The following is a 17,612-nucleotide window of genomic DNA, read 5'->3' on the forward strand; positions in this document are numbered from 1 at the left end:
CTGCGGCAATGAATTTGAGATTCACTACCTTCCAGCTGGTGTCCTTTGCGAGGCAGCTTTAAGTGTAAATTGAGTCAATTGAGTATTGATGTGCAGATGCTCTGGGCTATGTTTCCCAATCCCTGCAATTTCAAGCGGTCTTGGATGGAGCTGTTCCCTAACCATGCTGTGACGCATCCCGATAAAATGCTTTCTATGGCACATCTGTAGAAGTTGGTGAGGTTTGTTAGGAACATGCCACATTTCCAAGGAAGTAAAGGCATTGGTGTGCTTTGTGTGCCTTTGCTTCATCGTGGCTCGTCCAGGACAAATTGCTAGTGATATTTATTCCTAAGAACTTGAAGCATTTGTCCATTTCTACTTTGGCACCATCAATGTATGATGTGTGGGTGTGTGCACTGCTTCTCTTCCTGAAATCAATCACAATCTCCTTTGTCCTACTAACATTGAGGGAGAAGTTTAAGAAAGAACTGCAGATGCTGGAAAAACAAAGGTAGTCTGACGGGTCTCAACCCGAAACGTCGCCTATTCCTTCGATCCGTAGATGCTGCCTCACCCGCTGAGTTTCTCCAGATTTTTGTCTACCTTTGAGGGAGAAGTTGTTGTCTTTACACCAGGTTACAAGGTTCTCAATCTTCCTCCTGTACGCTGTCTCATCACCATTTGATATCCGGCCCACTATGGTGGTGTCGTAGGCGAAATTTTAAATTGAGTTGGATTGGTATTTGCTTGCAGTCATGAGTTTAAAAATATAGTGGGGGAGGGGGGGGGGGGGCTAAAAACGTATCTTTGTGGGGCACCAGTGTTGTGGATTATTGCACAGGATGATTTTTCACCTATCCTCCCTGAATATGGTCTGTTGGTCAACATGTTGAAGGTCCAGTTGCAGAAGGGAGTGCTGACGCCAAGTTCACCTTTGAAGATCAGCTTGGTTGGGTTAATGGCATCGAAAGCAGAACTGTAGTCTGTGCAGTCTAACTGGAGTCTAACGTAGTCCTTCTTATCCAGGTGTTCACGGGATGAATGTAGAGCCACGAAGATGGCATTAGCTGTGGACCTGTTGTGGCGGTAGTCGAATTTCAGTGGATCAAGCCTGCTCGATAGGTGTGATTTAATGTTTAGTTTAGAGATACAGCACAAAAACAGCCCCTAAGGTCTCACTGAGTCCACGTCGACCAGCAATACAAGGTGTTTGTGAGCCCACAATTAGAATATTGTGAGCAGTTTTGTGCCTCATATATGAGGAAGGATATTTTTAACTAGCATTCATGATGAGGGGAATCTATATCTATCTATCTATATACTTTTAAAACTCTCACCCCATCCGACCGCCTGCCGTACGGATCCCTTCCTGCCTTTCGATTCATTCCCGCCGTGCGATGTCACAATGCCCGATGCTCGCGGACGTCCAATCGCGATGCCCGACGCTCACGGACGTCCAATCGGAAAGGATCCATTTGCATGTACGGCTTCCGGCCGCGTTTCTTCCTTTGATTCACCGCAACTCCGAAACCAGACGCAGAATCGCCGCGTCTTTTCCATTTCGGTAGAGATTTCGCTTTTCTTTCTAAGTATCCGCTCCTCATTACATTTCGTCGTGTTTAAGTACACGTTTTTAATCAAATCCTTCACCCCCCCCCACCACAATATTTCAAAAATAAACAGGCTTCTCACCCATAGAAGTCCCAGCCCCAGCCCCAGCCCCCTGGTGAATGTTCCATCGTGTGATGTCACAATGCCCAATGCTCACAGATGGCCAATCGGAATGGATTCATTTACATATGCCTTTGCAGGAGCCCAGCCCCTGGTGAACGTTCCATCGTGTGATGTCATAATGCCCAATGCTCAAATACATTGTTGCCATAGAGAACGCTCAGCGATTATTCAAATTCTTCACTAACTGTCATTCTGACTTTGCTTGTGAAGTGAAAAGTCCTGAATTGCATTTGTCTGATGCAGGAAGATTGTTCCCGATGTTGGGGAAGTCCAGGACAAGCGGGACACGGTTTAAGGATAAAGGGGAAATCCTTTAGTACTGAGATGAGGAAAACATTTTTCACACAGATAGTGGTCTCTGGAACTCTCTGCCACAGAAGGTAGTTGAGGCCAGTTCATTGGCTATATTTAAGAGGGAGTTAGATGTGGCCCTTGTGGCTAAAGGGATCAGGGGGTATGGAGAGAAGGCAGGTACAGCATACTGAGTTGGATGATCAGCCGTGATCATATTGAATGGCGGTGCAGACTCGAAGGGCCGAATGGCCTACTCATGCACTTAATTTCTATGTTTCTATGTGTCCCTCTCCTCACCCCTCTCCCTCTGCCACCCATCTCTCTCTCCCCCACCCCCCTTCCCTCTCTACCCCCCACCCCCTTCCCCTACCACTCTGTCCCTCTTCCACCACTCCTCTCTACCCCTTCCTCCCCACTCTCCCACTTCTCTCCTCTTACCCCACACCTCTCCCCCTCCCTCACCCCTCTTTCTACCCTTCCCTGTCACACCCCTTCCCCTACCCCTGTCCCTCTTCCACCACTCCCCCCGTCCCTCTTTCCACACACTCCCGCTACCCCTCCCTCTCTCCTGCCCACTCTCTCCACTTCTCCTCCTCCTTCTCTCCTCTCCCTCTCCTCCCTCTCCTCTCCCCCTCCCCCATCCCCCCTCTCCCCCCCCCCCTTCCCTCTCTACCCCACCCCCCCCCCCTCTCCCCGCACCCTTCCCCTCTGTCCCTCTTCCACCACTCCCCCTATCCCTCACTCCCCACTCTTCCAGTTCTCTCCCCTTATCCCACCCCACTCCCTCCCCCACCCCTTCCCCTACCCCTCTGTCCCTCTTCCACCACTCTCCCTGTCCCTCTTCCACCATTCCTGCTACCCCTCTCCCCCTCCCTCCCTCCCCACTCTTCCACTTCTCTCTCCCCCCCCCCCCCCCCACACTCTCTTCCCCCTCTCTCCCCCCACCCCTCTCCCCCACCCATCCCACTCTCCCCCTCCCTCCACACTCTTCCCCCTCTCCCTCCTCATTCTCTTACCGTGCACACTCTGCCTTTAAGAAGGAACTACATATGCTGGAAAATCGATGGTCGACATAAAAAAAGCTGGATAAACACAGCGGGTGAGGCAGCATCTATGGAGCGAATTGAATGGTCAACGTTTTTGGCCGAGGGGGCTATGGGTAGGGAACGGCTGCGTTGGGGGAGCAGACCCAACAGGTCTGCCCTTGGTCTAGTTATTATATAAAACTCTGTGGCTGCCGCCTGCCGTCCGGCTGCCCTTCTGCCTTTTGATTCGTTCCATCGTGTGATGTCTACTCGCAGATGTCCAATCGGAATGGGCGATGCTAGCAGATGTCCAATCGGAATGGATCCATTTACATGTACGGCTGCCGGCTGCATTTCTTCCTTTGATTCCTTGCGACGCCGAATCCAGACGCACAATTGCCGAGATCTTTTCCATTTCGGTAGAGATTTCACTTTCTTCGTGTTTAAGTACACGTTTTTAATCAAATCCTTCTCACCCCCCCCCAATATTTCAAAAATAAACTGGCTTCTCACCCATAGAAGCAGCCATTTCGGTAGACATTTCACTTTTCATTCCAACTATCCACTCATTAGATTTCGTTATGTTTATGTCCACATTTTTCATTAAATCCTTCTCCCCCCCACTCACTCATTTTGTCGCCTCCTGCTGGCCAGCGACCATAACGGCTGCTGGCGCCCGCATCTCGCCTCAAAGACGCCATTTAAAACCAGCCGCACTGCTCATTCCTGAACCGCTTGAGTTGGAGGACCACGTCTCCCGTGGGGGCTACGGGTAGGGAACGGCTGCGTTGGGGGAGCAGATCTGCCCTTGGTCTAGTTTACTATTAAAAGTCTCGACTTCTTTGTGTGTCTGTGATCTCAGGAGCTAAGCCAAAACGGTACACAATAGCGCAAATTTTCTTTTTTAAATCTTACTCAGCTTTTTCCCGTGGTCGTTCGTATCAAGTTTCTTCACATTTGATGTTATATTTTACGTTATTGATATTTCAAGTTTTAAAAAAGCCGACTTTAACAAGATGTTAAAATCTTCCTGCCAGCTTCCAACAAACTTCGATACAAAGTTGCAATACAGGAACACTCTGTGCTTCCACCAACTTTTCACCTGAATGGGATATCACAGTCCTTCATCCGACATTTGCAAACAATGTTGCCATCATACAACACTTACTCCAGCCCCTGGCAGGACAGGAGGGGGAGGGTGAATTACTATTGCAATTGGGGAAGTGCATTTGCAATTTTATTTAAGTCCAGTGCTGGGGGAGGCAGGGGAGTGCTGGAATCTTACATTCGGCAATGGGTTGAGATGGGGACCATGCCTCCCGTGGGGGCTACGGGTTAGTGGTGCAATATTGTGTTGGGGAACGTGTTGCATTGGAGGACCAAGCCTCTTCCCGTGTGACAGTGACCCAACGGGTCCCAGTTGGTATAGTAGAAACTAAAAGCAAGGATGTAAAACTGAGGCTTCATAAGGCGCCCGTGAGGCCACATTTGGAACATTGTGAGCAGTTTTAGGCCCCATATCTGAGGAAGGATGTGCTCGCGTTAGAGGGCCCAGAGGAAATTAACGCGAATGATACCGGAGATAATTGGGTTAACGTATGAGAAACGTTTGATGGCTCTGGGACTGTACTCACTGGCGTTTAGCAGGACGAGGTGGGATCACATTAAAACCTACCGAATAATAAAAGGCTTATATAGTCGACGTAGAAAGGATGTTCTTGTAATCGCAAGTCTAGAACCAAAGGGCACAGTCTCATAATAAATGTGCATATCTTTAGAATGGAGATGAGGAAGAATATCTTTAGCCAGAGGATGGTGAATCTGTGGAATTCATTGGCATAGACAGCTGTGGATGCAAAGACATTGGGTTTATTTAAAGCGACAATTGATAGGTTAGTAAGGGCGTAAAAGGTTCCAGGGAGAAGGCATGAGACTGAGATTTAGAGACAAGTATTGATCAGCCATGATTGAATGGCGAGTAGTCTCGATGGGCCGAATAGCCTCATTCTATTCTTATGTCTTATGGTCATAAGTCACAAATGTTTTTCAACGACAGCCACTTAATCATCAACATCAAATGAACCAATGGAATACTAGAACATTTTATACTCCCATTCATAGAATAGCTCTAACAGTACATCTCAGTAGTAAGATAGTTGAGTAATTGTAAATTATGTGCGCAGTTTTTGTGATAAAATTAGAATTCACAATCTTTCCGAAGCAAGCCAGGTTTTTCAAGTTCAGTGCATAAAATTCAAAAAACAATAGAAAGAGTTTACAAAACATTTTAATATATAAAAAGTATTCCCTAAAATGATTACTGATAAATTAAGCTATTTCAACACATCTTAATTCCACTCCACCATTTTTTAATATAGAACAGTAAGATCTTGTTTAAAGTCTCTTTAACTCAACTATCTATGTTTTAGTATATCAGCTAATATTTCTACAAATGCGAGTTATTGCTCAAATTTAAGCAAACTTCATTTGAAACTCTATACACTGGATTCATCATTATGTATTCAGCAAGTCTTAGAAGTGAGTTATTGTTGGTTTTTATTTGCTTTAAGTTAAAATACTTTCAGAAAAATCCCTAACAAAAGGTGAATAAAAGGGTGATAATTTTCAATAAAGCAACATGAATTTAAGTTGTATGACTTTAATATTGCACAACCAAAATCTGTTGTTTTAAACTTTTACATGATCGTATGTAAAAAGTAAAATGTAGGTTACATCTGTGGCATTAGTATGTATTTACAGGTAATTGGTCACAGGCAAAAGATTAAATATCTTTTAATTGTAAGAAATCAATTGTCCTAAGTGTAAAACTGTAGTCCCAAACATGTTAAACTCCTTAATGCTTTTACTAGAATGTAATATAATATTCCCCGTTGTGGAAATTCATGCAGATCTAAGCATTTAAAGCATGCCCAGGCACTCCACATTTTCAGGCCTACAGTTTAAAGTACCTTAATATCAAGAACCTGATTTGTCTAGTCCAGACTGTGCAGAATCTGCAGGCAGTGATAATTCATATTCTAAAGCTGCAATATACCATAAAAAAAATTTAAAAATGTTTTTCTGAAAATCATGAGGAAAATTCACATGCCTGGTAAACTTTGGAATAATGTCTACATCTATTAATAGATAATTAGTAGTACCGCAAACACTGCTCATTCATGCATTCATCTCTATTTGTGTGGTTTGAAGATACTGTTTATAATTTTTAACATTATGGTGTATCAATAGCATCTAAGTAATGACAAAATAAATTAGAACAGTATGCAACATTTCTGATGGGGAAACCTGGAGATAAATTAATGCTCAGATTGCCAGAACTGGTTTACACAATTACATATCTGGTCTCATTAATTTATCTTCAGCTAAATGAAGCTGAAGAAATTCATGACATTTATGAAAGTCACAACATATTGCAGCTTTAAATATGTTGTTTAAAAGCTACATATGGCCTGCACGTAATGCAATCTGCATTCTTTTAACAGTAGAGCTATTGTTAGAAATAGGCAGAACTGTGGCCCCGATATTTTCAATAATTATTTTATTGATGTTCATCGATTTCTGAGGTTTCACCATGTTGTATCCTAGATGCTATTCTTATCGCCTCCTCCAATGATTGTTGCTCACCAAGCTGTAAAACATTACAACAAATGAACTGTAAAATTCAATAGGTCTTATGGACAAAACTGCATTTCTCATCGCCAAGTCATGTATATGATGTCCTATCAATAAAATATTATACATGGAACTTAAATAAAAACTGATTAAACTGGGGATGATCATCAGGTCAGGTAGCAATTATGGAGTGGAAAACAATATCAATATTTCTATTAATGACGTTTCATTATAAAAGTTTCACAAATATTAACTGATAGTCTCACCCAGCAAAATTGCCTTGTCTTCTGAATAGTTTCAGCAATTCTGCTTTCATTTCAGCTTTCCAGAATCTTGCTCATTGCTGAGTAATGTTTTTATTGATAAAATGTGATAGTAAAAGATAATACAATATGTGGTAATAATGTTGATTACATTGTGTAAGTAACAGTCTGCAATTAAATACTGCACTGCCTAGGAGAATAGAAACATAGAAAAATATGTGCAAGAGTAAGATATCGGCTCTTCGAGTCAGCACCACCATTCAATATGATCATAGCTGATCATCTAAAATCAGTACCCCGTTTCTGCTATTTCCGCATATCCCTTGATTCCTTTAGCCCCAAGAGCTAAATCTAATTCTCTCTTGAAAACATCAAGTGAATTGGCCTACATTGCCTTCGGTGGCAGAGATTCACAACACTCTGAGTGAAGAATTTTTTCCTCATCTCAGTCCTAAATGGCCTACGCCTTATTCTTAAACTGTGACCCCTGGTTCTGGACAGCCCCAACATCGGGAACATTTTTCCTGCATCTAGCCAGTCCAATCCTATGAATTTTATATGTTTCTATTATCCCTTTCATCCTTCTCAATTTCAGTGAATACCAGCCCAGTCGACCCATTCTTTCATCATATGTCAGTCCCGCCATCCCGGGAATTAACCTGGTGAGCCTATGCTGCACTCCCTCAATAGCAATTATGTTCTTCCTCAAATTAGGAGACCAAAATTGCACACAGAAGCGGTCTCACCAGGGCCCTAAACAACTGCAGTAGGACCTCCTTGCTCCTAAACTCAAATCCTCTCGCAATGAAGGTCAACATGCCATAAGCTTTCTTCACTGCCTGCTGTACCTGCATGTTTACTTTCATTGACTGGTGTACAAGCACACCCAGGTCGCGTTGCACCTCCCCTTTTCCTAATCTGACACCATTCAGATAATAATCTGCCTTCCAGTTCTTGCCACCAAAATGGTGAACCTCACATTTATCCACATTATACTGCATCTGTCATGCATCTGCCCGCTCACCCAACCTATCAAAGTCACCCTGCAGCCTCATAGCATCCTCATCGCAGCTCACACTGCCACCCAGCTTTGTGTCATCCGCAAATTGGAGATGTCACATTTAATTCCCTCGTCTAAATCATTAGTATACATTGTAAATAACTGGGGTCCCAGCACCGAGCCTTGCAGCACCCTAATAGTCACTGCCTGCCATTCTGAAAAGGACCAGTTAATTCCCAATTCCTAATTAATTTTGCACACTAATCTCTTGTGTTGGCCCTTGTCAAAGGCTTTTTTAAAGTCCCGATACACAGCATCCACTGTCTCTCCCTTATCCATTCTACTTGTTACATCCAAATTTGGAATGATCCAAAAATGTTTAATGAGTCATATAAAATCAATTTAGCCCGTTTTGTTTGGTATAGTAGGCGGGGAACACACCTAGCAACATTTATACGAGATATACAGACCGAGATGAGGAAAACATTTTTTCACGCAGAGAGTGGTGAATCTCTGGAATTCTCTGCCACAGAAGGTAGTTGAGGTCAGTTCATTGGCTATATTTAAGAGGGAGTTAGATGTGGCCCTTGTGGTTAAAGGGATCAGGGGGTATGGAGAGAAGGCAGGTACAGGATACCGAGTTGGATGATCAGCCATGATCATATTGAATGGCGGTGCAGGGCCGAATGGCCTACTCCTACACCTATTTTCTATGTTTCGATACATGATCTTAATGGGCTATTTCTATACACTTTGTACTTAATCTGGGATTGTGCTTTTGTATAATAATAATTTAAACTCCATGCAAAAAAAGAATTTCACTGTACCTTGGTACATCTGATAATAAACAACCATTGAACCATTGAAGGGATTAAATCAATATTTTCCATCTTCAAACATGTATTCTGCACTATCGCAGATGTTTAGATGCATACCAACAGATAATTAATTTCAACATTCAATTACTATCTCATGAACTGGAAGTTTTATCCAATGAGATACATAGATACATAAATACATAGGAAATAGGCATCCTTCGAGTCAGCACCGCCATTCAATCTGATCACGGCTAATCATCCACAATCAGTACCCTGTTATGCCTTCTCCCCATATCCCTTGATTCCGCTAGCCCTAAGAGCTCTATCTAGCTCGCTTTTGAATGAATCCAGTGAGTTGGCCTCCACTGCATTCTGAGGGAGAGAATTCCACAAATTCATAACTCTCTGGGTTAATCTAAATTAAGCAATAAAATAATCAGATTACTACGAATGCAAAACCATTTTTGGTACAAAATGCAGTAAATGAACCAATTTTATTATGTGACCTATTAACATCCTCTATTGTTACCTTCCTTCAATGACAGGTCTGGGTGAAAGAAAATGGCAGGATTTGTCAAAGAATGCAAGATGCCTTTAAATCTGCAGTATATTGTTACAGGTCAAAAGTTACATAAAGGCTGAACATGTGAGGACTGCAGATTTCCACAAAAATCATCGATGGCAAGATGTTTTTAAACAACAAACCCGTAATTTAATGGTTACTATAATTTCTTACTCAAATATTTTTATTTACATTTCTCAGATGCTGTGGTAGTATTCAAATTTGTAGAAACTAGACTAACAGTCTATTTTATCTTTGGAATCATTGGGTAGCACAGCAGTAGAGTTGCTGCTTTACAGTGCCAGAGATCCGGGTTGAATCCTGAGCTCGGGTGCTGTCTATGTGGAGTTTGCATGTTCTCCCTGTAATCTCAAGGTGTTCCTGTTTCCTCCCACATTTCCAAAGTCATGCTGCTTTGTAGGTTAATTGGCCCCTCTAAATTGTCCCCAAGTGTATGGGTGATCATTGGTTGGCTGTAGACTCAGTGGGCCAAAGGGCCTGTTTCCACGCTGCAACTTTAAACTAAACTAAATGTTTACTATATTGACAGGAGTGAATATAATATTGACAATACAATAAAAGCATAGCCTCAATTGACAAAAATGGCTTTCTTGCGTACTGTAAAAAATTTATGTTAAAAAGCGAAGCATGAATTTTCATTATTTTTCTTGAGAAATAAGAGTAAAGAAACAGAGTATAGTAGCAGAACTAAGTAGGTAATAGATGTGTTTTCTTTAAACAAAGATAGAACTTCGAAACCCACCTGCACTGCAATCTGAGTGCCGTTTGATGTAGCTAGTAACGTAACTGGTCGTGCTCCTCCAGTTACTAAATGATGCTCATGGTGTTGTTGGGTAACCATCTTTTCCACCTCAACAGATGCGGCCTGTAGTGCAGCGATTGTCGTCTCACCTCTCATCACACAATCTGGAGTCACGATAGCAACCTTTAGGAAATAGGTGCTGTTAATTAAGTAAAATTTACAAAACACACAAGCTCAAATTTGGTTTATTTCTTTTAAGTTATGTCGATTTAATTATGATCTTTAGTGAATTATTTTGAATTGCTAATTAATCAGTTATAAGTGATTATAGTTCAACAGAAATTTAAAGCAAATATAACTGGCCTGTCAGTGACATCTGTGGTAATGAAAAAAAAGTGACTGATCTAAAATATTAACCATGTTCTCTTTCCATTGATTGTACCTGGACTGCTATTTGCAGTATTTTCTATCTTAATGCCAAAGACAGCTGTTGATCAATGATAGACTTGTTTTATCTGACTCTAATCTGACAAGTTAGATGCTACTTGTTGTGATAAAACTTCAACATTTCATTTTATAAAGCTTTTAACAGAGCTAATTGCCCCAAGATATATTTTTTGATTTGTCTCTCGATAAGGCCCATGATCAAAGAAATAGCTTTTGAAGAACTTTTGAAGTTAAGTATGTGTACCGAGGTACTGCAAAAAAAGCTTTTTGTTGCTTGCTATCCAGTTAATTAAAAGACTATAGATGATTACAATCAAGCCATCTGCAGTGTACAGATACAGGAAAAAGTTTATTGCAAGCTAAAGCCCGATTAAAAATAGTTTGGATCTCTAATAAGGTAGATTGGAGGTCAGGACCGCTCTCTAGTTAGTGAGAGGACGTTTCAGTTGCCTGACAACAGTTGGGAAGAAACCGTCTCTGAATCTGGAGATATGCATTGTCATACTTCTGTACTTCTTGCTTGATATTAGAGGGGAGAAGAGGGGTGAGACTGGTCCTTGATAACGCTGTAGGCCTTGCAGAGGCATCGTGAACTCTAGGTGGAGTCAATGGAAGGGAGGTTTTTTTTTGCATGATGGTGTGAGCTACGTCCACAATTCTCTGCAATTTCTTGTGGTCTTGGATGGGGCTGTTCAAGTCAAGTCAAGTCAACTTTATTTGTCACATACACATACAAGATATGCAGTGAAATGAAAGTGGCAACGCCTGCGGATTGTGCAAAAACTACAGAAGAGAATAGAACAGAATCAGTATTTACATGTTAGAAAAAAAAACCAACAATTTTAAAAAGACACAACACAACAGTAAATTAGTCACTGGTGAGATAAGAGTTTACAGTCTTGATGGCCTGTGGGACGAAACTCCGTCTCATCCTCTCTGTTTTCACAGCATGATAGCGGTAGCAGCTGGAACAGTTGGGTGGTAGGGTGCTGGGGTGGGTAGGGATCCACCATAATGTTGCTGGCTCTGGATCTGCACCTCCTGGTGTACAGGTCCTGCAGGGGGGCGAGTGTAGTTCCCATAGTGCATTCGGCCAATCACACTACTCTCTGCAGAGCCTTCCAGGGCAGAGCAGTTCCCAAACCAGATTGTGATGTTGCTGGACAAGATGCTTTCTACAGCCCCAGAGTAGCAGCACTAAAAGATTGTGGATGATCAGCCATGATCACATTGAATTGTGACTTTTAGACCGGGAGCGGGGCCGTAAATCGCCCGGCACGGCCTAAAATGGCCGTGGGACTTAGCATCGCCCGCCTGGGGTTTGGACATCGGGAGAGAAATGGAGAACAGGGGAGAGAAAATACTTTGCCTTCCATCACAGTGGGTTCACTGTGATGGATGTTTGTGTGAATTAAATTGTGTGTATGTCTGTAGGAAATTGTCTTTGTTTGTATGGCTGTGGAAACGGAATTTCGTTTGAGCCTCACTGAGGCTCAAATGACAATAAATGGTATTGTATTGTACTGTATTGAATGTCAGTGCTGGTTCGAAGGGCCAAATAGCCTACTCCCACACCTATTGTCTATGTATCTATGTAAAAGGCAGTGAATTAGGATTGTCTGTATACATTGCAAATTTGTTTAATAAGAAGCCATGGCAGATATTATAGCAAAGTGTATTGCTGGAAATTTAATGTTTTCATTGTTTAGACCTTTGTAAAACAATTATGACTAGAAGATGAATAATAATTGGTAAATAGAAGAACAGCAAGAATTATTTTGATAAGTTTTCACTAATCTGCTTGAAAGTTTGCCTGAGGTCAAGTTTAAAAGTAAAAGTAGAAGAAAAATTGGGAAGGTTTGCAAATGAATGGCAAAAACACCATCAAATAATCTGTTCATTACTTAAATATAGCAATTAATCAAGCTAGGTTTGACTAACTGGGAGCATGGAATTTGAGATGAATCAAACTGTGAATTTGGAAATACTTTCATATCCAATGTTAAGGCAGCAACAATATTATATTCAGGCTGAACTTGAAAACCAAAAATAAGAAGCAAACATTTTTGAATGCAAAATAGTTAACTTGTATTGGCCATGCTGCATGAGCATGGGTCAAGTCAAATCAAGTTTATTCTTCACATACACATATGAGATGGCCGGTGAAATGAAAAGTGGCAAACTTCGCGGACTTTATCCAAAAAACAAACATACAAACTACAAACAGAATTGAACAGAATCACATATTCTTTTACATATTACCTATTGTGGGAGGAAGGAAAAAGGAAAAAAAAACAGCAATTAAAAAAAAACAGTAGAATGGTACAGTAAAGTTAGTCCCTGGTGAGGTAGGGATGGTATTGATGGTAAAGGCACATATGAGAAAATATGGATACAGTGGATTTGGTTTTGGGAAAAGATAAGAGTTAAACAGTTTTCAGAAAAACATTAAAAACCTGTGAAGGAACACAATAAGATTTCTAATTGGTTAAATCACAAGGGTGGCCCTGCGAGTGGCAACAGTTTAAAAAAATCCTTAACATTATCAATTTCAACAATGTCAAACATAAAAACAAAACCTATTTACCTGTTGACCATCTGAACCATCTGTGGTTACCATCGTGACTGAATGCGTATCCTGTGTTGAAATAACTGCATCATGTGCAGGGACTGTGATAGTAGTACCATCTTGTGTTACCATTGTTATAGTATTACCAATCCCTGACAGATCTGCCTGAGAAATACTGACCTGAAAGAAATAAACAACTTTCATGCAGAACTGAATCTTTGTTTAATAACCAGCTGATGTGACGATAATGTGCATAGGAATCGAGACTAAAGATTTTGTTTGAGGGCAGAATAATTTTACCGGTGGCAACGTAAATAAACATGGTCACAATTTCCATTATTCTGACCTTATTTATTAATAATATTAATTCTTTCCTTATTTTTATGCAACAAAATCGTACATTACTGTTTTATGAGAAGAACATGAGGATGGGAAATAGTAGATGAAATAAGCATCCAGTCCCACCATTCAATAAGATCACAGCTGCTTTTAAACCTTCCTGCATTAACCTCATGTCCTTGGATTTTTTAAATGTCTATCAAACCCTATCTTGAATATAGCCCCCCATAGCCTTCCAGGTTACATATTTCAAATATTCACTACCATTTAGCTTAAGAAATGTTTCCATATTTCAGTCCAGAATGGCTAGCACCTTATTTTGTGAATGTAACACTAGTTATAGACACTACAGCCATGGAAATCACTCCTCCAAAATTATTCTGTCAAAGTATTCTGTATGTTTTAATGAGATTACTACTCGTTCCAAGACCATTAATCCATTCTGCTTAATCTCAGTCATACAGAGTGAAAACAGGCCCTTCGGCCCAAGTTGCCCATGCTGACCAACATTTCCCATCTACACTAGTCCCACCTGCACTGCACTTGGCCCAAAACCCTCTAAGCCTGTCCTATTCATATACCTGTCCAGTTGCCTCTTAAATTTTATGATAGTACTATTATGCAAGTAATCTATCTACTGCAAGTATATCCAACTTTTCCATATATAGTCTTATCATGCCATTATATAATTAGAGCTTGGAATCTCTATATTTGCACTCAAAACTTCAAGTATCAAACACCAATGTAATGTTTGCATTCTGAATTGCATTCTTCACTTCCATGTTATGTTTTGTGATGTTGGTATAAACACATCCTAGTTCCTCTGCATTGCAAAACTTTTCAAACTCTCACTGTTTAAAAAATATTCCACATTTATACCTTTTCTACCTTTTCTATCATTAAAAAAAATATCCATGCTTCTACCTTCCCTACGATTATGGATGTCCTCACATTTTTCAAATAATGTGTAAAGCAAATGGGAAGATGTGCAATTAGTTGGAGCAGAATTGTCAATGAGTACGGGTTTCCCTCAGGTGCTTAGTTTTCCTCCCATATCCTAAGGATGTGTAGGTTTGTTGGTTAATTGGCCTCTGTAAATTGCTCATAGTGTGTAGGGAGTTGATGAAAAAGTCAGATAACACGGGACCTGCGTGAATGGGTGATGGCTGGGTGAACTGCCAGAACTAGAGTGCAAGCAAATTATCTCAGCTCACAAGAACACTGCTTAAGAATAAGAGAAGAATCAATTCAGCCTTAGACACAAAAAGCTGGAGTAACTCAGCGGGACAGGCAGTATCTCTGGAGAGAAGGAATGGGTGACGTTTCGGGTCGAGACCCTTCTTCAGTCTAGTTCTGGCAGATCTGTGGTATTAATGAGAACCACAGACTCTTTCCCAGATGTAGCAAAGGTGCATGAAGGAACAGGTGGATGGGTAGTTTGTAAAGTGGTACGCTCCTTCTGCAGCCTTCCCAGAGCTTTTATGTATTCCTGTTGCAAAGATCCTAGGTTCACAATACTATGTTGAATGTTCCTTCTCCACTTTGAGCTGTTGTTAGCCAGAGATTAGTTTAAATTTAATTTAGAGATCCAGCATGGAAATGGGCCCATCAGCCCACTGAGTCCGTACCGATCATTAATCACCCATTCATGCAGGTCCTATGTTATCTGAATTTCTCATCAACTCCCTACACACCAGGGGCAATTTACAGAGGCCAATTAACTTACAAACCCACACATTCTTAGGATATGGGAGGAAAACCGTTCTCATTGACAATTCTGCTCCAACTAATTGTACATCTTCCCATTTGCTTTACACATTATTTGAAAAATATAAGGTCATCCACAATCATAGGGCAAGGTAGAAACATGGATAATTTTTTTAATGATAAGATGTAGAAAAGGTAGAAATGTGGAACTTTTTTTAAACAGTGAGAGTTTGAAAAGTTTTGCAATACAGAGGAAGTAGGATGTGTTTATACCAAAATCACAGAATAATAACATGCAAGTGAAGAATGCAATTTGGCCTGCCAGCACTAGAGGGCCTGAGCAATACGTTGAGCTTGTGTAGCTAGGACTTTATTCCTTGGAGTGCTGGATGATGAGGGGTGATCTTATAGAGGTGATTACAATTAAAACACAAAATACGTGCTATAACACCAGGATAAACGCTCAACCGAGAAAGCCAAGGCCAAAGTACTATCTGAACTAATTGTACGATTTTATGCTAAGCACAATAACTAATTCCATATGCAATAATCAGCTCCCGACATTCAAACAAGCACATAAACAAAATGATCGTGTCGATGCAAGTATATAATTGGAGTTATCAAGCACCTCCCTTCACTGGTGTTTCGTTGAGTTATGCCCACAACACCTCTTCGTCTTCTTCTTGCATATGGCGTGCACAGCCTAAAGTTGTAGGACAACTTGCTCTATTTGATCTTACTTGATTGTGCACGCCAGGTTGATTGCATTCGTCGAAACAGGGCTGTCCACGTGAAGGTTGCAATCTCCCATGCCCCACTACCTCGGGAAGGCTCAACATGAGGGGAAAAGATAGTGTAGATGCATTGTCTTTTACCCGGAGTAGGGGATACAAGAACCAGAGGACATAGGTTTAAGGTGACAGGGGAAAGAGATAATAGGAACTTGACAGGCAATGTTTTCACACATAGGATGGTTTGGATATGGAATGTGCTGCTCGAGGGGCTAGATCAGGCAGGTACTATAACAACATTTTAAAGGCTATTTGGACAGGTACATAGATAGGAATGGGATAGCAGTATATGGGCCAAATGGTGGGACTAGTTTACATGGGGCATCATGGTCGGCATGGGCAAGTTGCTGTCTGCTTCCATGCGATATGACTCTGACTCTGTTAATAGAATAAAACAAGTACTATCTATATTACTAAAAGTCTGATCTTGACCGCATTTGGCCCACTGTGCTGCGATTTCCGAGAGAACGCCGCCACCTAAGGCCTTCATTTTGGCCACTTCGCTCAGAACCCCCCTCCGCCTTCCGGGACTGGAGGATCTTTCCCATTGATGAAAAATCAGAGAGATATTAATGTTTAAAAAAAAATTGCCATTCTCTCTGCGGCCCAGATGGCGGCAGGGGGGAGGGACAATAAAACCCGGAAGTGTAGTTCCTCACTCAGTCTCTGCCAGACCCAGGAAGCGAGAGGGTCAAGGCTCTCTGAGCTGTGTATAACACTGAATGCACGTCTACTCCACGGTGAGTCCCCTCGGTGCGGCTGTAAAGTTTGTGTTCACAAAATGAATTTTGGTTGTCAGGTGGCTGCAGCCCAATTGTTTGCCTTGGCTTGGCTTTTAAAATCGTTGCAGCAGTTGGATGCCAGCCCAAGAATCCATTCGGCCCACAATGTCTATACTATCCCTCTGGAAACCAGTACCTTTGGCCAGCAACACCCACACTAGTGCAACAGACAGCCCCCCCCCCCCCACTGGAGAGCAATATTGAAATTGGTGGAGAGGTGGAATATTCCGTTGGTGACCAGCCCTCCCGTGTGATGTTGGGACCCAACGGGTCCCACTTAGTCTAGTACAGAAATATAAACCAGTATATGTATGGATGTAAATTATTCAAATGTTGGAAGAATTACACAGCATTTAGAATGTAACAATCATGCCCTGAGCAATAAAACATCAGCAATCTACATTTTTTATTTTATTTTTATTTTTTACACATCAGCCATCTAAATTCTAAAGGATGTAGTAGCAGCTAATGAAACCCAATGTCACCACTCTGACTTCATTGTGGCTCTGGAGTTAAAGTAAAACCACATCAGTTTGATGATAATGTCAGAATCTAAATGTGACAGAGTGACAGTAAAGATTTTTTTTTTAATGGTCTTCCTCATCTCCACACTTGAGAGTAAAACATAAAAACAAAATGCTAGAGATATTCAACGCCATGAACAGCATTCATGGGGATAAAAACTGAATCAATGCTTCAGGCCAATGAATGTTCAAGTGTGAAAATCAAAATATCTACCGATGCGAGAAATCTAAAACAAAAACAGAAAATGCTGGAAATGCTCAGCTGCATCTGTGGGATAAGAAACTGAGTTAATGTGTCCGGTCGGAGACTCGTCTTTTTGCCTTATTCATCCTCTGTGGTGTCTCTTTTATTTCTTTTTTGCCAAGATATCTCCGACCT

General features: G+C 41.4%; 1 protein-coding gene across 1 annotated transcript in view; it reads right to left on the minus strand.

Annotated features, from left to right (window-relative positions):
* Window positions 1–6,579: 6,579 nt before the first annotated feature.
* znf143b (zinc finger protein 143b) overlaps window positions 6,580–17,612 on the minus strand; it is a 46,663-nt gene continuing 35,630 nt past the window's right edge. Inside the window, exons 14-16 of the mRNA XM_055649469.1 lie at window positions 13,109–13,270; window positions 10,075–10,257; window positions 6,580–6,684 (exon numbers count right to left, since the gene is read on the minus strand). Of these exons, the coding sequence (XP_055505444.1) occupies window positions 6,595–6,684; window positions 10,075–10,257; window positions 13,109–13,270 (435 nt within the window). The 3' untranslated portion in view covers window positions 6,580–6,594. The remainder of the gene's footprint in view (window positions 6,685–10,074; window positions 10,258–13,108; window positions 13,271–17,612) is intronic.

The sequence above is a fragment of the Leucoraja erinacea genome, chromosome 18 (assembly GCF_028641065.1).
Source record: "Leucoraja erinacea ecotype New England chromosome 18, Leri_hhj_1, whole genome shotgun sequence".
Lineage (NCBI taxonomy): Eukaryota > Metazoa > Chordata > Chondrichthyes > Rajiformes > Rajidae > Leucoraja > Leucoraja erinaceus.